A 23,232-nucleotide genomic window follows, 5' to 3' on the forward strand; every position below is an offset into this window, starting at 1 on the left:
ACCAGGATTGTTGCAAGGTAATGGAGGACCAGTTTTCAATGGTAATGCTCTAATATTTTCTGTTGCAGCAAAAGTCAAGCTGTTTTAATAGATAGATTTAATTAAATTTTTAGTCCCTATAAATATTCATAGTTTTGTTTTTAGTTCCTACAAATTAGAATAACATTTTTTCGTCCCTGTGACATTTTCCTTAAGCATTTTAGGGACTAAAAATGCTGATGGAAAAATTTTATAGGGACTAAGAATGGTGATGGAAAATTTTACAGGGACTAAAAATGTTGATGGAAAATTTTGTAGGGACTAAAAAATGTGATTTTATTTTATAGGAAATAAAAACAAAATTCTAAAAATTTATAGGGACCATTTACTTAATTAACTCTAATAAGTTTAATAACATTGATCACTATGCATTAGGATTTGGTCTGAACCTACAAGTTTAAAGTCACTGACATCGTCCCTATTGCTACGCAAATGGAAATACCATTGTCTATTCAGTCACACAAGCAAAAAAGGATTGCATATGAACCCCCTCTCGATGATGTCGTGAGTCAAAAATTGGTGACCACACATCTTTCATCTACAAACTAGATCAAGCATATATAATTCTCTTTCCATAAATGACCATAGAAAAACATGTAGCAAAAGCTATTAATACTAAAACATGTAGCATATTCTTGTATTGTTTCTTTGAATTCTTATACTATGGCACTAATAAATTATTGAGTCTGCACCAAAACATAGAAGAATTCAAAGAAACAATATAAGTTAGGTTCATGAGTTTAAAAAATACCTGGAGGAGCATACATTATGTACACACAGTTGAAGCTTATAATTTTTTATATTAAAATTCCATCAAATGCCAAAAACATAAAAATCTCTAAACTAATAGAATCATAAGATTTCATTTGCAAGAGTGCATGGTCAGTTTCTTATTCATTTCTTTATTTCTTCTGGTTTATTTTAAAGCCAATCTATGCACTTATATGATAATAAGCTGTTATTATTTTTGGTGAGCTGTGGAATTTGAAACAATTATCTGAAGAAAGGAAGAGTAAATGGCGAAGAAAAATGGATTGGTTACTGCCTCCTACCAACTATATGGTTGAGCTAGTTCCTGCTAAGCAAAACAATGCCAATGGTAGAATCTTTGAATTTTTTTTTTTTTTTTTGTTTCAGCTAGATATGAAAAGGCAAACTATTTCACTACATCTTTCTTTCCTAAACTATTAATAAAAACCTTTAGCATACATTTCCTAATTCACATTTCTTAGCATACATTTCCATAAAAGCATCTGCCAGGGTAATATCTGTTGTAACTTGTAATGATTTGATAAGCATGAACAGTTTCTCCCAATGTCAAAGCGCACTAAAGGACACAAACACTCGACACACTCAAAAAAGTAGCCTTATCAGGACTATGGCCGTCAGCAAACATGTCGAAAAAGAGATCAAGCGGCTTGCTATCCCTCTCATATTGACTATAAGCATTAATCAATATTCACCATGGTAACATTTCCAAGCAAAAATGTTTCACTTCTTGCAATTTTCAAGCTACCGCATTTTGCATACATTTCAAGAAGTAAAGTTGCAAGAATGACATTACTATTAGATGTGATCATAAAAGGATTATCACCAGCCTTGCAGACACGCTGATGGACCCGATTCCTAGTATCAATGTCTCTAGCAACATAAGCATCTGCTTCAATTCTATATTTCACTATGCAACTATGAATACAATTTCCACATTGTTGATCAGGAATAACAGAAGTTTTTGAAACAAATTCCCCATATGGTTTTTCTGTGTATTAGATTTATAAATTAAATTGTGATTATTATATGCACACTATAAATATATAGAAGCAATTTGAAATGTTTGCTTTCTGTTAAATTTTGGGTTGTTTTAGGCTTTGATAACATAATAGGTTGCATACAAATCTACGTTGAACACAATTGCACATAACTATGGGAGAAGTATATAGATTCTCACTTCATTGAATTAGAAAGCAATACAAACAATATTGTTTACTTATACAAAAACTATTGCACAGAATCAAATGTTTCAGAATTAAGTGAATAACAAACCAGTAAACTAAGCATTGCCTCATGTTCCAGTTGGACCATGCAAAACCTCCCGTTCCATAATGACTTGTAAATGCTGTTCAACTTAATTATTAGGAGTACGAAAACCTGAAATTCAAATTTTAGTTCCATAAGCAACTAACGAGTATTTATGATTCAAAGAAGCATATAAATAAATGAGTTTATCTCACCAGCAAGAAAGGCCTTTCGGATTGTGTTAAGCTCTTGATTAACATCCATAATATTCATTCTTTCTTTCGGTGATTCCATTGAACAAATAAGTCCAATTCTAAAAAGTGAAACTAAGGATTCCTCTACCCCAGGAACTAGAATCGCTCGGTTTCCATCTTGTATTGTTACTTCTACATCTCTTGCTTCAAGATGTGGGTCCAAAATCTCTATAATGTTACCAGGAAACGAAGTTGCTACAAAGTTATGTAGATTTTGACCATCTTGAAAAACTTCATCAGTGGGTCTTCTACCGGTAAGTATTTCCAACATAAGGATTCCAAAGCTATACATGTCACCAGATGTTGACACTTCAGAACCCATTCCATACTCTAAAACATGCAGCAAAAGTTGTTAATACTGTTAAAGGATAAATAACTTGAGATATAGTTGTTACTTGTGTAGCAAGTAACTAGCTTAACTGTTGTAAAAAAATTAGTTAGTTACATTGGTTAGGTATGGTTATTTAGTAACTGTAGTTGAGTTAGTGTTATTGGTTACACTCTATATAAGGATATGGTAATTCATTGTAATACTCAGATATTGTGAATAATAAAATTCCTTCTTATCACTCTATATAAGGCTTATTTTCTACTTTCATGGAGTTCAAGATTAACTCTTAACCAATTATATGTCCCTAGTATAATACTAAATCTATGCTAAAACATACGAGGATTTAAAGAAACAATGGGATATTCATGAATTTAGAACATATATACCTGGAGGAGCATAGCCAACAGTTCCTTTTATTCCAATTGTACTAGTTTCCTTGTGAGAGGTATCGTCAATGGCTGAGACAAGTCTTGCTATGCCAAAATCACTCACATGAGCAACCATGTCATCATCAAGAAGGACATTGCTTGGCTTTAGATCACAATGAAGGACCAATTGTTCACATTCTTGGTGAAGATAATGTAATGCAGTGGCGACATCGTTCATGATGTTTAATCTATGACCAAGGTCCAATGTTCTTGGATGATCTGCATTTAAAATCTCAAGATGCAACCATTGTTCTAAGCTTCCATTTTTCATGTAATCAAAAACAAGAGCTTTAAAAGTTTGACCTTTGTAATCTGTACTAGAACAACATGTCAAAATCTTAACTAAATTTCGGTGTCTAATATTTTTGAGTGCATTACATTCAACAATGAAACTCTTGTGAGCTCCCTTCTTTTTGAGGTTCAAGACCTTTACGGCAACAACATTGTCTTCTGTCACAAGATTTCCTTTGTACACAGAACCAAAACTTCCTGATCCGATCAAGTTTCTTTCTGAGAACCCATCGGTTCCTCGGTGTAAGTCTTGATATGAAACCTTAGCTAGTTGATCAATAGTTGGTGAATCAAAGGATGGGTTTTGGTTTCTCTTCCTCATCCAGCAGATAGAAATAACAAATGAAAGTATGAGCAGAAAAGAAATCACGCTAACTATCACTGCTATCAACTTGAAATTATGTTTTTTTGCATGTTTACTATCCTTGATAGGGCATGATGGTAGATGCAACTCTGAAATACCTCCACAAAGCTTTTTGTTTCCAATCACTTCTATTTGAGATACATTTCCAAATACACCATTTGTTGGTACCTCTCCTTCCAATAAGTTAAAAGAAACATTCAAGTATTCCAAACCAGAGATACTCTTCATAACATCAGGAATTGATCCAGACAATTGATTTCTTGAAAGGTCTAAACTTTGAAGACCTTTGAGAGAAGCCATAGAGGATGGTATTGTTCCGCTGAAGGAGTTCCCTTGCAATTGAAGGTATTCTAAGGTTGTGCATTCACCAATTGTTCTAGGAATATCACCAGATAGACGATTCTCAGATAGATCTAGCATGTCAATATTTTTTAACATACCCACTTCTCTTGGTATGCTACCACTCAAAGTGTTATGTGACAAGTCCAATAAGTTTGATAAAGAAGAAAGACTAAAAACCTCTAGAGGTATGGATCCATTAAATTTATTATAAGAAAGATCTAGTACTTGTAAATTTTGACAATTTCCTATGGTAGGAGGAATATTCCCTTGAAACATATTAAAATTTAATTCCAAATCAAACAATTGACTAAGATTTCCTATAAAGGGTGGTATATCTCCTGACAACTTGTTTCCACTCAAAATTAACACCTGCATCTTTTGGAACTTCCCAAAAGTAGTTGGAATAATTCCTTCAAAATGGTTAAAATTCATGGCCAAGAGAATTAAGCCAACTAGATGTCCTAATTCTGCAGGAATTTTTCCTGATATCTGATTTTCCCCTATATATAGTTGTTTAAGTTCAGCTGATAAATTGCCTATGGAATTTGGAAAATTACCTCCGAAATTATTACCAGCTATCGAAAACAATTTTAATTTAGTACAATTTGTCAAATATCTTAAAAACATTAAATCTATGGCTGAATTGTTACCTAAATTGTTAGACTGCAAATTTAATCTTTGAAGATCCTGTAACTTCCCAAGATTTGGAACTTGTCCAACCAAATTGTTTTGATCACCTAAATCAAGTGATTGTAAGGCAGAAGCATTTGCAATGGAAATAGGGATTGGACCTGTGAATTGATTTACTCCAAATTCAAAAATAATTAGATTGGGTAGGTTGTGGAACATGTTAAATGGAAGAGAGCCATTGAAGTTATTCATGACTAGTGAAAGCTCAGTCAGTAATGACATATTGTAAATACAAGAAGGAACCATACCAGACAAATAGTTTACACCCATATATAAACCTCTCAAATTTTTTAGACGACATATTTCTTGTGGAATATCCCCTTCTAAGTTGTTTGAAGGAACCGAAAAAAGCATTAAACTTGAAAGATTCCCTATGGATGAAGAGATTCCTCCAGTTAAATTGTTATTCCAAACACTCAATGATTGAAGTTTTTTCAAATAGCCAATTTCAATTGGTATTTTGCCAATCAACTTGTTCCCTGCCAAAGTTATGACTTTCAGATTTGAGCAATATGTCAAGTTTGTAGGAATTTCACCTGCAAAAGAGTTATTAGTAAGAAAAAGTTGTTGCAATTGTAGCAACTGACCCAACTCTTGTGGAATTTCTCCATAGAATGTGTTGTTTTCAAGTTTGAGTTTTATCAGAAAAGTGAGATTGCCAACATGGGGGGATAAACGTCCTTGTAAGCGATAACTTCCTAGGTCCAACTCTATAACTCTTTGATGCATGGGGTTGCATGTGATTCCATACCACTTGCAGAAGTGGATGGAAGAATTCCAAGACTCAAGAGCTTTATATGGATCACTTGATATTGATTCTTTGAATTTGAGCAATGCCAAATGATCTGATTGGTTTCCTAATTGAGCCACTGCCACCATTTTGTTTGTGCCAAACTGCATTAAATTCAAGGTAAAAAGAAAAAGAAGATGAAGGTATAAAAGTGTAGATGACACCAAAGAAAAAGACTTCATTTGGTTTACAAGAAAGTGTGTGTGGTTTATGCTATTTAGTTTTGTTTGTGTGGGAATAGAGAGGAAGCATGCATTTAAATACTGGTGGCAAGAGCTATTGCTGAATGCGAATTTAAATTTTTACTATTAAAAGTCAAGTCAATTGATCAAACAAACAGACAGAGAAGAACAGCACATGGGAGCCAAAACAAAGTGACAGTGCAACTTAGTCACCTTTCGTTAATTTGAGGTTAGATGCTAAGATAATTAATCACCTTTCGTTATTTTGATGCCATCTCATTTGTAATACTACATGGACCTCTGGTTCATAGGTAGCAAATTAGTCTTTCAATTCAATTAATAAGGGAAAATTTCCCATATAACGAATCATTCAGAAGAAATCGAGTTCAATTCTTGATGTGAATAATTTCTGGTCAGATTTTACTTGCCTCCCGACCGAAATCTACTAGAGCCCTTTTCCTAGGGTTAATACCAAAAAGGCTAAAATATGGTTTTAGTCCCTGCAAATATGCCTCGTTTTGGTTTTAGTCCTTGTAAAAAAAAAAAATGTTTTTGGTCCCTGCAAAATTTGTTGTTTTTGAAAATAGTCCCTCTAGGGATTATTTTCAAAAACAACAAATTTTGCAAGGACCAAAAACTACAAAATCGGTTCAGTCATCATGTGACACATATGCAAATCATCACAAAAATGGGGTCAGGGACTATTTTAAAAAACAAAAAAATTTGTAGGGACCAAAAACAAATTTTTTTTTACAGGGACTAAAACCAAAACGAGACATATTTGCAAGGACTAAAACCATATTTTAGCCTACCAAAAAATCTTAATACGTTTTTTATGAGATGATCCATGCTTTTAGATAAAAACAAATACTACCATTTCAACATGACAATCGTTTCTTTTGGGGTAGAAAACTCGAAGATAACGCCGAACCTATGTAGACCAACTGATGGGGCAACTTATCTCCAATCCGGCTAAGCTTGTGGGATGCGTTGAGTTGAGACCAATATGTTTTTCTTTACATGTGTTAACAAGATATTTTCTGCGTACAACCCAAAGACTAATTCTTAGAACTAGATAGGATCGTAATCGGTGGCAAAACTTTCTCACAATAGATTTTGCAATTTATAACTTTTGAAAGGACTCGTGTAGCTGCTATTTTGAGAAGTGAATAATTTACAACAAAAAAATATAAATTTATTCAAATGTTTAGATTAAACCAATCATTTTCTTTCAAAAGTCTCTCCATTACTCAACTTGCTGAAGAAGAAAATAAATAAATAAGAATATGAAATATCTCATTTCGTGTGCCGTTATATTTTGTTACATGCTTCTAAGTTTTTTACTTCACAAAAAATAAAAAAAATACACTTCTAAGTTTTAAGTAATATTTTTTTAGGCTGAATAGACCCCTAATTATTATTATATTATTTATATTTTGGGGTCAACAATTTTAGACTTATTTTTTGGGCTAGAATCTTCATCCTACCTCGAATACGACCTTGATTGTTGGTTTCAACATAATCATAATAAAACAAAAATTCTAACATTTCAGCTTGGCAATCGTTTCTTTTAGGGTAGAAAACTTGAAGATACTGCCAACGCCAAACTATGTGGACCAACTGATGATAGGACAACTTATCTCCAATATTGGCTTAGATTGAGGGATGTGTTGAGACCTCACATAATCATTTGTTTTATATTCTACAAACATGCAGGACACTTTTCCACTTTTTTGTTCTCTCCTCTTTCAACAAAGAAAAATACTTCATTTGGTTTACAAGAAAGTGTGTGTAGTTTATGCTATTTAGTTTTGTGGGAATTGAAAGGAAGCATATGCATTTAAATAATATTGGTGAATGCGAATTTAAATTTTTACACGATTATATTCAAAGGGTGGTGTGCTATATACTCCAGTAGTGTGAATGTTTTTACATTATTCTCACTAAAAATCATTGTCCATATTTAAAAGTCAAGTCAATATTGAACGAACAGAGACGGACATTCACATGGGAGCCAAACTGTGACCTTACATTATACTTCTCTTTAAAGTGTTAGTGTCGATTCTCTCTGAAGTTAATTTTATTGGGCTAGTTTCGCTTCTTCAAAAAAATAAGGGCAAATTAGTTTTAAATAATATTATTTCTTGACTTCCAACTTGAGGAAGATATTATTTAAACTGGAAGATAATGCCAACAACAAACTATGTGGACCAAAAACTGGAAATTGAGAGGAAGCAAGCATGCATTGAAATACTGACGTGGAAATAGCTAGTGATGAATGTGACGTAAAGTTTGAAGTATGGTAGTAGTAATTTTCTTTTTATTTTATGATGGTCTGCTATATAATTTTCTTATGGTATGAGTGCTTTTATTTTATTTATTTAAAAATAAAAAATAAAAACACTACTAAAACTACAGTGGATACCATGCAGCGGAAGAGATTTTTTTTTAATCGTGCGGTTAGGATATCATGATCGATCAATTAAAGATGGAATAATCAAAATTCAAACTACATGAATTACTACATACAAATATCCAAATTTCAGTGTGATGATAATGTCTCTTTTCGATAGAAAATTGTAGTTTTATGTTTTGAATAAAAAAGATTATTCAAAATATTTGAGTGTATTACATTCAACAATGAAACTCTTGACTTGAGCTCCCTTCTTTTGCAAAACTATATATTATATTTCTGTTTTTTTTTTTGCTAAAAATACATGTAACAATTTTGTACCTGAATTTTGACTACAGTGAAAATTCTTAATAAAATGAAATAACATGACAAAGGAATGGAGATAAATATGTATAGCAAAGAAAGTGTCAATTTCACTTTATTGAATTACAAAAGAATACAACATTACTTATGTATAGCAACTAGTATGTTGCACAAAGTCTACATATAACATAATCAAATGTTGCTAACCGAATTCAGTGAATGAATAACAAAGTAGTAAACTAAGAATCTCCACATCTGCTTCCAACTGCATCATCCAGCTTGTTAGCTTTAATTACTAATTATGAGTGCGAAAACCTGAAATTCAAATGAAGTAGAAGCCCATTATAATTCGAAATATCAAATTATAATTGCATAAGCAATTAATGAGTTAGTTATGATTCAAATAAGCATATAAAATTTATGTTTATCTCACCAGCAAGAAAGGCCTTTCTGATTATGTTGAGCTCTCTAGTGACATCCACAGTATTCATTCTTTCTTTTGGTGATTCAATTGTACAAATAAGTCCAATCCTAAAAAGTGAAACTAAACACTCTTTTACAGTTGGAATAAGATTCTCATTGTTTCCATCTTCTACTGCATCTCTTGATAGAAGATGCGGGTCCAAGATATTTATAAGATTATCAGGAAACGATATTGCAACAAAGTTATGCAGATTTTGACCATCTTCAAAAACTTCATCAGTGGGTCTTCTACCAGTAAGCATTTCCAGCATAAGGATTCCAAAGCTATACATATCACCATATGTGGACACTTCAGAACCCATTCCATACTCTAAAACATGTAGCAAAAGCTATTAATACGATGTCCCTAGTATAATATTAAATCTAAACCAAAACATAGGAGTATTCAAAGAAACAATGGAAGACTCAAGAATTTAGAACATATATACCTGGAGGAGCATAGCCAACAGTTCCTTTTATTCCAATTGTACTAGTATTGCCACTAGTGGCTGAGACAAGTTTTGCTATGCCAAAATCAGTCACATGAGCAACCATGTCATCATCAAGAAGGACATTGCTTGGCTTGAGATCACAGTGAATGACTAATTGCTCACATTCTTGGTGAAGATAATGTAATGTTGAAGCAACATCGATAATGATGTTTAATCTGTGGCCAAGGTCTAACGTTTTTGGATGCTCTTCATTTAAAAACTCAGGATGCAACCATTGTTCTAAGCTTCCATTTTTTATGTAATAAAAAACTAGAGCTTTAAACTCCTGAACTTTGTAATCTATACTAGAACAACACGTTAAAATCTTAACTAAATTTCGGTGTCTAATGTTCTTGAGTACATTACATTCAACAATGAAACTCTTGTGAGCTCCCTTCTTTTGAAGGTTTAGGACTTTTACGGCAACAGCATTATTTTCGGACACAAGATTTCCTTTGTACACTGAACCAAAACTTCCTGATCCGATCAAGTTTCTACTTGAGAAACCGTTTGTTCCATGATGTAAGTCTTGGTATGAAACTGTAGCTAGTTGATCAATTGTAGGTGAATCGATAGATCTTTTGTTATTTCTTTTTCTTACCCAATAGATAGTTATAATAAATGAAAGTATGAGAAGAAAAAAAACAACACTAACTATCACTGCGACCAACATGAATTTATGGTGTTTTGTGTCTTTCCTACCCTTGATAGGGCATGGTGGTAAATGCAGCAGCAAAATACCTCCACAAAGCTTATTGTTTCCAATCAATTCTACTTTGGTTACATTTCCAAATACACCATTTTTTGGTACCTCACCTTCCAACATGTTAAAAGAAACATTCAAATATTCTAAAACAGAGATATTTTGCATAACATCAGGAATTGACCCAGACAATCGATTTCTTGAAAGGTCTAAATGTTGAAGACCTTCGAGAGAAGCCAAAGAGGATGGTATTGTTCCATTGAAGGAGTTCCCTTGCAGGTGAAGGTATTCTAAGGCTGTGCAATCACCAATTGTTGTAGGAATATCACCAGATAGATGATTCTCAGAGACATCTAGCCAATCAATATTTTTTAGTAAACCCACTTCTCTTGGTAAGCTACCACTCAAAAAGTTATGTGATAAGTTCAATAAGTTTGATAAAGAAAAAATATGAAAAATCTCTGAAGGTATGGTTCCACTAAGCTTATTATGAGAAAGATCTAGGTATTGTAACTTTTGACAATTTTCTATGCTTGGAGGAATATTTCCTTGGAACATATTACGATATAAATCCAATTTAAACAATTGACTGAGATTGCCTATGAAGGGTGGTATATATCCTGACAACTTGTTTCCACTCAAAGCTAAATATTGCATCTTTTGGAACTTCCCAAAAGAAGTTGGAATTATTCCTTCAAAGTGGTTAAAATCGATGGCCAAGAGTATTAACTCAACTAGATTTCCTATTTCCACGGGAATTTTTCCTGATATCAAATTTCCACCAAGACATAGTTCTGTAAGTTGGGTGGATAAACTGCCAATGGAATTTGGCAAACTACCTCCAAACTTATTATTACATATAGAAACCACTTCTAGTTTACTACAATTTGTCAAATACTTTAAAAACTCTAAATCGATAGTTGAATTGTTACCGAAATAGTTGTCTTCCAAATTTAGCCAGTAAAGATCTTGTAACTTCTCTAGACTTGGAACTTGCCCCACCAAATAGTTTTGAGCTAAGTCAAGTAATTGTAGGGAAGAAGCATTTACAATGGAAATAGGCATTGAACCAAAGAACTGATTTTTTCCAATTTGGAACATGTTGAGATTGGGGAGAGTGTTGAACAAGTTGGATGGAAGAGAGCCAATAAATTTATTTTCGGTTAGTGAGAGTTGAGTTAGTGATGAGATATTATAAAGACAAGAAGGAAACATACCAGACAAATTGTTCTCACCCACATGTAACCTTCTAATGTTTTTGAGATTACATATTTCTTGTGGAATCTCTCCCTTTAAGTTGTTATATGTAACCGCAATCCCTATTAAGGATGAAAGATTCCCTATGAATGAAGGAAATCCACCAGTTAAATTGTTTCCCCAAACATTTATTAGTTGAAGCTTTTTCAAAGAGCCAATTTCAATTGGTATTTTGCCAATCACATTGTTCCCTCCCACATTTAAGCCTTTGAGATTGGAGCAATATGTCAAGTTTGAAGGAATTTCTCCTGCGAACGAGTTATTGATGAGATCAAGTTGTTGCAATTGTAGCAACCGACCCAACTCTTCTGGGATTTCTCCAAGGAAGTCATTGTTTCCAATGTTTAGATTTGTGAGAAAAGTGAGATTGCCAACATGGGGTGATAAAGATCCATGTAAATGATATCCTTCTAAGTTCAACTTTGTAACTCTTTCATGCATGGGTTTGCATGTGATTCCATGCCACTTGCAGAAGTGGATGGAAGAATTCCAAGATTCAAGAGCTTTATTTGGGTCACTCGATATTGATTCTTTAAATTTGTGCAATGCCAAATGATCTGTTTGGTTTCCTAATGCAGCCACTGCCACGGTTTTGTTTGTGCCAAACGACATTAAATTTAAGGTAAAAAGTGTGAGAGTTAACTTAAAATCAGGTTTCTGCACAATCGTGGCACGACGGCTGGGCTTCGCGGCACGATGGAGGTTTTAGTTTTTTGGGCAAGGCACTGGAAAAATCGTGGCACGATGGGGTCGCATCGTGGCACGATGGTGCGCTGGCGGATAAAAATAAAACATATTTTTGGGAGCAGATTTGTTACAGTTTTTGTTACAGATTTGTTATAGATTTTAAGCAGGACTTTTAGTATAAATATAGACCTTGTATCAAAGCAAACCAGAAGAGAGTAGAGATTGAGATAGAGAGAAACACTATTAGGATTGGAGTCTCTTGGTTACGGGAAGAGATTGGGACTTTGGGTAGAATTAGGCGGGAGACTTATTCTTGTAACCCATTGATTTCTCTTTGTAACGTTACTCATCAAATAGTGGATCGGAGGGCTGCTCTCTCCCCCAGACTAGGTCAGATTGGACCGAACTGGGTCAACAAATTCTTTGTGTTCTTCTTCTTCTTTTGTTCTTCTCGCCGTTGTTTTCTACTTTTGGCTTGTATTTAATTGTTCCATACGCTTTGATTTTGGTTGCTTAATTATCCCTTGCTCCACACATCAAGTTGTTATTGGTGTGATTTTGATCGAATTCACAACAATTGGCGCCCACCGTGGGGCAAGGGTCGAAGGATAATTAAGTACCATGGGTTCAAAGTGGGATATCGAGAAGTTTACTGGAGATAACGATTTCGGGTTATGGAAGGTAAAGATGGAAGCGGTGTTAATACAACAGAAGTGTGAGAAAGCTTTGAAGGGTGAAGGTTCGTTACCGGTCACCATGTCACGAGCGGAGAAGACCGAGATGGTGGACAAGGCCAGGAGTGCTGTTGTCTTGTGCCTCGGGGATAAAGTTTTGAGAGAAGTAGGAAAGGAAGCAACCGCGGCATCGATGTGGGCAAAGTTGGAATCTTTGTATATGACAAAGTCTTTGGCTCATCGGCAATTCCTAAAGCAACAACTCTACTCATTCAGGATGGTAGAGTCAAAGGCCATCATGGAGCAACTTACGGAGTTCAACAAAATCCTAGATGACTTGGAGAATATTGAGGTGCAACTTGAGGACGAGGATAAAGCTATACTCTTGTTGTGTGCTCTACCGAAATCTTTTGAATCGTTCAAAGATACCATGCTCTATGGCAAGGAAGGCACTGTTACCTTGGAAGAAGTTCAAGCGGCTTTGAGAACCAAGGAGTTGACCAAGTCCAAGGACTTGACTCATGAATACGGTGATGGCCTAAGTGTCACAAGAGGGAATGGTGGAGGTAGAGGTAACCGGAGAAAGAGTGGAAACAAGTCAAGGTTTGAATGCTTTAACTGTCACAAGATGGGTCACTTCAAGAAGGATTGTCCGGAGGTTAATGGTAACTCAGCACAAATTGTCTCTGAGGGTTATGAGGATGCGGGTGCTCTGATGGTGTGGTGTTGTTTGGAGGATGAAGAAGGTGATGTGTCTCACCTTGGGATTGATGCCTAGTGGAGCGGTGGTCGTCTGGAGAGACGTTAAACACTCAACATCAGCCTGGAGAGGCGGTGGTAAGTGTAACACCCCGTTTTCCCAACGTGAAAATTTCATTTATTTAATCAGAGTAATTCACACAAACGGAATGCTACACTTCTTTTCTTAAAATCATAAACTGAATAAATAACTATTTATCCTTTAAAATTCAATAACTAAAAAGTCTTTAATACTTCGCAGCGGACATTATTCAATAATCAAAACAGTCTTTGGCACAAGGCCTCATCATTAATATCTCATACAAATTTGATCAACATCTTATTCATGAAAATTCTTTGAGCAATACGTAAGGAATAGAAAGACAACATTAAAATTCCTATCCCGTTACGTATTAGAGCACCTAAAGACACACATGAGAGCTAATCCACTCACAACAGCAACTTAAACTCGATCACCTGCAAGTTACTCATACGAAGAGCAACATTTTCAAGTAGAAGGGGTGAGATTTCACAAAACAATAATATCAAGCATATAATTCAATAATTATATTTAACAACACGAATAACTTCATCTATTAGTAATAATAATTCTTCACGTATAATTCTTAATAGTCCAACCAATTTCTATTTATCATTTACTTCATATTCACCACATTATAACATAATCATATAACACGTATTAACCAAATCATAACAACATAGATCATCACATCATACTCATAGTTCATATATAACATAACAACATCTTAATTAATTCATATACAACATAACAACATCATTAATTCATAATAATAATTATTCATCAACCATCTCATTATCATTTCTTGAATAAAAGACAACTTATCAACTTAACATAAACATCATCAAGTACATTTAACAACTCATAGATAATATCATGTAATCATCATCTCCCTATAATAATAATCATATACGACCCAACATAATCATCATCTTATAATATATAACAACAACATATTTATCATTTTATATTAATATAACAACACGTACTAACACCATAATCAACATCATAAATCTTCAACATAATCATCTTAAACAATAGCATCTTTGATAAACAATTATCAAGTAATCACAACATTCGATCATCATCAATAACATAACATAATATTCACTTAATAATAATTAATCATATATGGAACAACATATTCATCACTTAATAATAACAATTATATACATCATCATAATAACTTAACAATATCATAATCAACATCTTACACAACATAGCAACATATCAATATCATAACCAACATCTTAAACAACATAGCAACATAACAATATCATAATCATTATCTTAAATAACATAGCAACGTAACAATATCATAATCAACATGTTAAACAACATAGAAATATCATAATCAATATCTTAAACAACATAGCAACGTAACAATATCATAATCAACATGTTAAATAACATAGCAACATAACAATATCATAATCAACATGTTAAATAACATAGCAACATAACAATATCATAATCATTATCTTAAATAACATAGCAACGTAACAATATCATAATCAACATGTTAAACAACATAGCAACATAACAATATCATATAATTCACATCATAAACATCGTATAATCTTCGTATGTACTTCTTTAACAACATATAGGTAGAAGACAACTCGACAACTCAGATGATAATTCATCGACAACTTAACAACTCATGGATGATAATTCATCAACAACGACCTTGACTCGACAAATGCGACAATGCAACTTAGACACTTATATGCATGTGGTACCAATCGTCATCATAAGTATTAATATATTTTCATCGTGCGGAGGACAAAGCTCCTAAAACGTGCGGAGGACAAAGCTCCTAATCGTGGTGAGGACAAAGCCCAATGAAATGTTATGCATGGACTCTTAACAACAAAACACCGTAATCATCGTAATCAACATATTATCATGCATCCAATAATTTGGAGCTAAACGTCATCAACTTATTCATACTCTTGCAACTTAGTTAAATAACAATTGCAGCATAATTAAATCACATCAAGTTAAATAACAAATCATTCTCGAAAGTTTCTTGATCATTCAACAAGAATTCAAGTAGGTATAATTCAATCCATAATTCACTTCTTAATCATTTAACAATTCATTTTAACAACATCTTGATCATTCAATAATATTTCGAGTAATGCATTTAATCATTAAATCACATTACAAACAACTTAGCAGTTCATAACAACAACAGAAACAGCACAAGCAATTCACAACATAGCAATATTAATATGAAGTATCAACAACTTAAACATCATACATCTTCCACATAAGTCATATAAATATTTCACATAACCAACAATAGCAACATAGGCAACATGTAAACATCTCAAGATATAACAATATCAAATGATAATCAACAACAACTCATGCAACTTAGTTTAACAACAATTGCAGCATAATCAATTCATATCAAGCTTAATAACAATTCATTTCAACATCTTGATCATTCAATAATATTTCAAGTAATGCATTTAATCATTAATTCACAGTATATAATATTTTCTCATTAATCATATCATCAAAGTAAATCATATTCATCACAACAACAAAATAGCATCAATCAATAATGATAATCATCATATATAACAATTACAAATGCACGTCATCAACATCTCAATCATCAAACATAATTCATGCAATATATATCTAATTATATAACATTATAAATATCATCAAATCATCTTAATCATTATCTAAGGTCTAAGGACAGTTTCTACATCTTTTTAACAAGTTTCCACCGTTTATTCATTAATTCTACAATTTTAACCTACTTTTCAATTCCTCAAAAACTCATCCTACATCATGTTAAACTTAACCATTGATTCACATACTTAATAGAATTGCAAAGTTAGTCTCACCCTTACCTTGGATTGATCGACGAAGAACTATACCGCTTTCTCTCCTTTAAAAGGACATTAAACATAAGAGGGATTATAGTCTTAAGAACACTTTTAATTCCGAAGGGACAGAAAGGAGTAGAAAAAGAAGAAAGACTCGTCAACACAAGTCAAAAGAGGGAGAAGAGAAGAAAAGCACAGGAAGCATCAACTGTGAATTTCGGTGTGTAGAATGCACTGTGTGAGTTCTCTATTTATAGAGATAATTTACAACTAATAAGTGAGAAACTTTGGAAACAAGTAATGCACCTATTGTTGGAACAAAATGTGTTTCACAATGAACCTTATTGAGTTTTGATGATAACAAGGTATTAAAAATTGTCAATTGGTTATTACTAATTATTGTTCAAGTGTACAGGACCAAAGGCTAGTCAAGTAATTTCAACAGGTTCTGGAAGAACAATGAAAAGCAAAAAGAATTCCAAGCATCTGAAGAAAACCGCTCCTGAAGTTCAAAGTGCTTCTGAAGTGATGACGTCATCAGAAGCAGAAGGTCATCAGAAGCAAAGTTTTTCATCAGAAGCTATATCATCACCAGAAGCTACATTTAATCCATATATTCAAACTGAAGATCCAAAGTAGCTGTTTCTTATTTCAACCTTATCTAGAAGAACGAAGAATTGAAAGGGAGGTATCAACGGTCATTTGGATAGCTCTGAGCATTTGTCCTACGTTAACAGAGTTGACAAAGTACAAGTGTACAACCACTACCTCCACTACTCTGTTTTGTCCACGCTACAAGACAAGACAACAGCTATGCCTGCAGAATATGTGCCTTCAAGATGGGAATGAATTTGAAGCTAATTCTTCAAAGGACTACACCCAAATCAGGCAAAGGATTACTGGTGGATGATTAAATGATTTCAAACGACTCTTTAGACGTGCTGATTATCTCAACGTCTCTTTCACACCTCTATATAAAGGAGTGAAGACTTGAAGATGAGATATAGAGATATACAAGTTAAAAAGCTCCAAAACTCTGTCAAATTGATTCTACAAAGCACACTGAATTTATGCACTGATTTGATACATCTTAGAAATTCAAAGTCTAGAGTCTTTATTGTATTGTATTAAGAACACCACTGATTGTATATCAAGTGTTCAAGTCAAACTCAATTCTCTGTATTTTTGTTTGATTAGAAGTCTCTTGCCTGCGTGCTTGAGCATTAGAAGTCTCTTGCTTAGTTCTTGAGCATTGGAAGACTCTTGCGTGTGTGCGTGAGCAGTTTTGTGAAGTCTCATACTTTGATAGTATTGAGCATTTGTAATCTTTGTGATTATAGTGAAATCTCCTTGGAAGTGCAAGGGGGACTGGACTACTTCCGTGTTGTGAAAGGAACCAGGATAACTGCTTGTGTCTTTGTCTTTCTTTTCTCTGCTCTGTTCTTTCCGCTGCATATCTGATTCTGATCATTTCATCAGAAGCACTCACAGTCTGCTTCTGAAGGTTTATCAGAAGAAGAATTTTTAGAGAGAAGAAGAAAACACAATTCAACCCCCCCCCCCCCCCCCCTTCTTGTGTTTTTCTCACCTTCACCTATTAGATCTAGTAATTAAATATATCAATTGAGTACCAAAATATATTATATTAAGTACAAAAATATATTATTCAGTACAAAAATATATTAGATTGCCTACCAAAATCTCAATATTCTATTCTAATATATATATATATATATATATATATATTTATATATAAAATATTTCTATAACAATAATAAATAACAAATATATCTCTATAAAATATATATATTTTCATAATAAATCATTTATATTTTCTACAGCAAATGACATATATTTCTTCAGCAAATCATACATATATTTCTATAACAGAATATATATATTTCTACAACGAATCATACATATTTCTATAATAATTAACGTTTATTTCTATAACAAATCACATTTATTTCTGCAACAAATCATATATATTTTTATAATAAATAACGTTTATTTCTATAACAAATCATATTTATTTCTGCAACAAATCATATATATTTTTATAATAAATAACGTTTATTTCTATAACAAATCACATTTATTTCTAAAACAAATCATGTATATTTCTATAACGAATCATATATATTTCTGAACCGAATAACATATATACATTTCTAAATCAAATAACATATATTATATTTCTAAATCAAATAGCATATATATTTCTAAATCAAATAGCATGTATATATTTATCTAAATCAAATAACATATATATTATATTAATAAATATATAACATATATCATAACAAAATATCACTCATCAAAATAAATCATATAAATCACACAAATCATATAAGTATATTCTAAACTCATTTAAAATAATCAAATAATTAGAGAGGGCGTTACAGTAAGAATACTCATGATCTACCTGTTGAGGTGGAGTTTCAAGGTTGAAGACATAGTGGGATGTACGCATTTGCTAGTTGAGGTAGAGTATGCTCAGCGTGAGGTGGAGTTGAACTCACCGGTAATGGTACGACTATGAAGACCTTGGGTGCTATGCTCTATGGTGAGCAAGGGATTTCTTCATGAAGTTGGAGAATGTGTAGCACGGCTTGCGAGATTACTCTAAAAGAATGCCAAGGGTGATTGGATGCAAGGTGATCTTCAAGGAAGCGGAAGATGTTATGCGTTGAAGACGGTATGGTGAATGCTTGTGGGACTACCTAAAACTCCTAGTGTAGTTGGACTGCAAGGACCTTCGAGAAGGCGGAAGATATTCCGATGGCTGAAGTGGTTGAGGTGTATACTTGTGGATTACTCTAAAAGCCAAGGGTGATTGGGTACAAGTAGATCTTCAAGGAAAGCGGGAGATATCTCGTATTGAAGAGGTTATGGTATAAGTCTTGTAGAACTACCTGAAATTCCTAGCGTAGTTGGACTACAAGCATCTTCGAGAAGGCGGAAGACATTCCGATGGCTGAAGAGGTTGAGGGTGTAAACTTGTGGAGCTACTTGGAGTAGTGGGAAGCAAGGGTTTGAGCAGCAAGGAGGTTGATGATCGGCATCATCACTGATTTGAAGTCAAGGTGGAGAATTGTGAGAGTTAACTTAAAATCAGGTTTCTGCACAATCGTAGCACGACGGCTGGGCTTCGCGGCACGATGGAGGTTTTAGTTTTTTGGGCAAGGCACTGGAAAAATCGTGGCACGATGGGGTCGCATCGTGGCACGATGGTGCGCTGGCGGATAAAAATAAAACATATTTTTGGGAGCAGATTTGTTACAGTTTTTGTTACAAATTTGTTACAAATTTTAGGCAGATTTGTTATAGATTTTAAGCAGGACTTTTACTATAAATATAGACCTTGTATCAAAGCAAACTGAAAGAGAGTAGAGATTGAGATAGAGAGAAACACTATTAGGATTGGAGTCTCTTGGTTACGGAAGAGATTGGGACTTTGGGTAGAATTAGGCGGGAGACTTATTCTTGTAACCCATTGATTTTTCTTTGTAACGTTACTCATCAAATAGTGGATCGGAGGGCTGCTCTCTCCCCCAGACTAGGTCAGATTAGACCGAACTGGGTCAACAAATTCTTTGTGTTCTTCTTCTTCTTTTGTTCTTCTCGCCGTTGTTTTCTACTTTTGGCTTGTATTTAATTGTTCCATACGCTTTGATTTTGGTTGCTTAATTATCCCTTGCTCCACACATCAAGTTGTTATTGGTGTGATTTTGATCGAATTCACAACAAAAAGAAAAAGAAGATGAAGGTATAAAAGTGTAGGTGACAACAAAGAAAAAGACTTCATTTGGTTTAGAAGAAAGTGTGTATGGTTTATGCTATTTAGTTTTGTGGGAATTGAGAGAAAGCATATGCATTTAAATACCGATGGCAAGAGCTATTGCTGAATGCAAATTTAAATTTTTGCACAATTATATTGAAAAGTCAAGTCAATTGAACAAACAGATAGAGACGAAGCACAGCACATGGGAGCCAAACTGTGACAGTGCTGCTATATTATGTGGACATTTTAAACCGCACGATTCAGAGGAAGATAATGTTATTCCATGACTTCCAACTTGAGGAAGATAATGCCGACACCAAACTATGTGGACCAAACTGGAAATTGAGAGGAAGCAAGCTTGCATTGAAATATGTGGAAATTGTGTGGAAAGAGCCAGATGAATGCGATGTAAAGTTTGAAGTATGTTAGTAGTAATTTGCTTTTTATTTTATGATGATCTGCTATAAAACTTCAGTGGATACCTTGCAGCAGAAGAGATTTTCTATAATCACGCGCGCGGTTAGGATATCATGGTCGATCGATTAAGATTGAATAGTCAAAATTCAAACTACGTGAATGTTGAACCGTTAACTACATAGAAATATCCAAATTCCAGTGTGAATGATAATGTCTCTTTTCGATAGAAAACTGTAGTTTTCTGTTTTGAATAAAAAAGAATATGGCAGATAAGAAAACCTAATAGAGAAAGAAGTAGATGGATAAATTTGTGATATAGTACTTGGGATTTAGAATTTGAATCTTTTGGTGCCAAATCTAAAGAAGTAATAGCAATAGAAAACCTAATAGAAAGAAGTATAGATGAATAAAAAATATTTGATATAGGTAGACTACAATAACAATAGTGGTGCTACTTGATTTAATGGTTAAAGATCTACTTTTCTATAGTGGAAAATTTTTATATTTTCTCACCTTAACTGCAGCCTACTGGAAAATCAGTGCAGTTTGTAATTTAAATAAATTCTATTTTTGTTTTCTATTAGCTTGACTGACAAAAGTTTCTTTAGGTGTGGAATATTGGAAACTAACATTATGTCAAAAGGTGGGCCAAAACATTTTTTGGAATTCCTTTTTTTTTTTTTTTTTAAGTAGTTTAGTGGCTAGAGCTCACACAATTTAATTGTGAGAGAAGTGGAGTGTCTGGGGTTTAAACCCCAGCCCCTACATATAATATGCAATATCTTTACCAATTGAGCTAAACTCACGGGAAATTCCTATTACCCACATTGTATCCATTACATGCTTTATTTGTTTAAAATACAAGAAAGGACGTGAAAAGGAAACTATGTTTAGCTGAATAAACCAACCGATACGAAAATGTTGATTTATTGCTTCTTGAGCTTTGGTAAAAGTTTTTTAAGAAGTCAAATTGACTCATCAAAATTAAGATAAACTTTAGTGAAAGCTATTGTCCATCATAATAAGTTTTCTAACTATGTGAATGTGTTTGCTAAAAATCATTACCTATATTTCTACTTCACAATATATATAATTCTAGATGACTACACGATAATGGCCTTAATTAAAGCATATTGGACACATTATGATTTGATATTATCCACTTGATTCTTATAATTGACTAGGCTAAGTATTATATGGAGAAATATAAATCCATAGTTTCATATTAACAATGGGATCCCCTGGACCCAAAACGTTGGAACATTAGTGTGATGTTGGAAAATAAATTGGAAGATTAAACACAAGTAATTATATTTTGATTTAATGTTGTGTGAATTAAAAAAATAGAGTGTAGGGGTCCCACATAAAATAGAACAGACACATTAGTAGTGTTTAAATTGCAGTATTTAATTTTAAATACTTGATAATGATAAAAATAATAGTAATTATTATTTTTATTCGAGAATGATCTTAACGGTATATATAAAAAGTATTTCAATACTTTTCAATTTGAGGAGAAAAGGTGGTATCACCGTATTTGAGTGCTCGTAGTGCCATATTGATGTTTTGGAGAAATTAAAGTTAGAATGGTGGTAACATCATATTTGAGTGGTCTCAACACCATAACAGAGTGGTAACAATACCACATTAAAGTGGTTTCAGTATGACAGAGTGGTCTTAGTACCATATTTGAGGGTATAATTCTCGAACGGTTTTCTACCGTGCATAGTTAACCGCACAGTTGTAAATGGGCTTGTTTTATCCTGGAGGCGGCGTGGTTGATAGTCTGCCTTGCACAATTTTGGGCAGTGCCACAAAACGTCTTAAAAGAGCGACCTGGTCGTGACTCAACCTAGTAACAACTTCGGTAGATAATAGAATGAATTTGGAAATCCAAATACAACAGTTTGGAAATCCAAAAACAACACAAAAAATAAGGGGAATTAGTCACTTTGGTCCCTGAGTGGAAAATGAGTAGCCACTTTAGTTCCTGAATGTAGAGAAATTGAAAAACAGTCCCTGAATGTAAACTTTGTTGGTCAATTTCAAGGACTAAATGATTAACGGAGTCTACATTCAGGGACTAAATTGACTAACGGAGTCTGCATTCAGGGACTAAATTGACTTACAGAGTCTACATTTAGGGACTATTTTGCAATTTATCTGCATTCAGAGACTAAAGTGACGGCTCATTTCCTATTCAGGGATTAAAGTGACTACACTTGCCAAATATGTATCATAGTGTCTGGTGCATTAGTAGAGAGGCTTGTACAAGTGTGTCTACTCAAAATTCGCCATAGGGATTACTTTTTTTTTTCTGGATTTGTAAATGCTATTGTTATTATGATATGCTTAGTATGAATATACAGAAACAAATTGATATGTTTGCCTTCTCATAATTTTTGAGTTATTTAAGGCACTGATAACATATTAGACGTAGAGTTCTTTATTGACATTGAAGAGGAAATATCGGAAAAATTGAATGTGAAATCGGAAATAGAGAGTAGAGTAATTCTCATTAAATTGAACTGACTAAAGGTAATATTAGAAATCCGTATATATAGCTATCTAATTACTGTTTAGTCAAAAACCAAAGTTATCAAGCTCTAACAAACTAACTGATTATAAATTGAAAATTAACAAGGTCAACAGACTAACTGAACTTAAGCTGTAATATGCACACTCAA

The 23,232-nt window shown here is 33.4% G+C and overlaps 2 protein-coding genes across 2 annotated transcripts; both read right to left on the reverse strand.

Annotated features, from left to right (window-relative positions):
* Positions 1-1,971: 1,971 nt before the first annotated feature.
* Positions 1,972-5,749, reverse strand: LOC11406338 (probable LRR receptor-like serine/threonine-protein kinase At3g47570). Its single transcript, XM_024783963.2, has 3 exons — positions 3,027-5,749; positions 2,271-2,639; positions 1,972-2,187 (listed from the first exon to the last, which is right to left on the reverse strand). Exons 1-3 carry the CDS (start codon positions 5,725-5,727, stop codon positions 2,165-2,167), a joined length of 3,093 nt encoding a protein of 1,030 aa, XP_024639731.1. The 5' UTR covers positions 5,728-5,749; the 3' UTR covers positions 1,972-2,164.
* Positions 5,750-8,618: 2,869 nt separating this feature from the next.
* Positions 8,619-12,168, reverse strand: LOC11408648 (probable LRR receptor-like serine/threonine-protein kinase At3g47570). Its single transcript, XM_024783165.2, has 3 exons — positions 9,355-12,168; positions 8,877-9,236; positions 8,619-8,758 (listed from the first exon to the last, which is right to left on the reverse strand). The coding sequence occupies exons 1-3, from the start codon at positions 11,966-11,968 to the stop codon at positions 8,739-8,741; spliced, it is 2,994 nt and encodes a 997-aa protein (XP_024638933.2). The 5' UTR covers positions 11,969-12,168; the 3' UTR covers positions 8,619-8,738.
* Between the last annotated feature and the right edge of the window lie 11,064 nt (positions 12,169-23,232).

Source organism: Medicago truncatula, chromosome 5, assembly GCF_003473485.1.
Source record: "Medicago truncatula cultivar Jemalong A17 chromosome 5, MtrunA17r5.0-ANR, whole genome shotgun sequence".
Taxonomy (NCBI): domain Eukaryota; kingdom Viridiplantae; phylum Streptophyta; class Magnoliopsida; order Fabales; family Fabaceae; genus Medicago; species Medicago truncatula.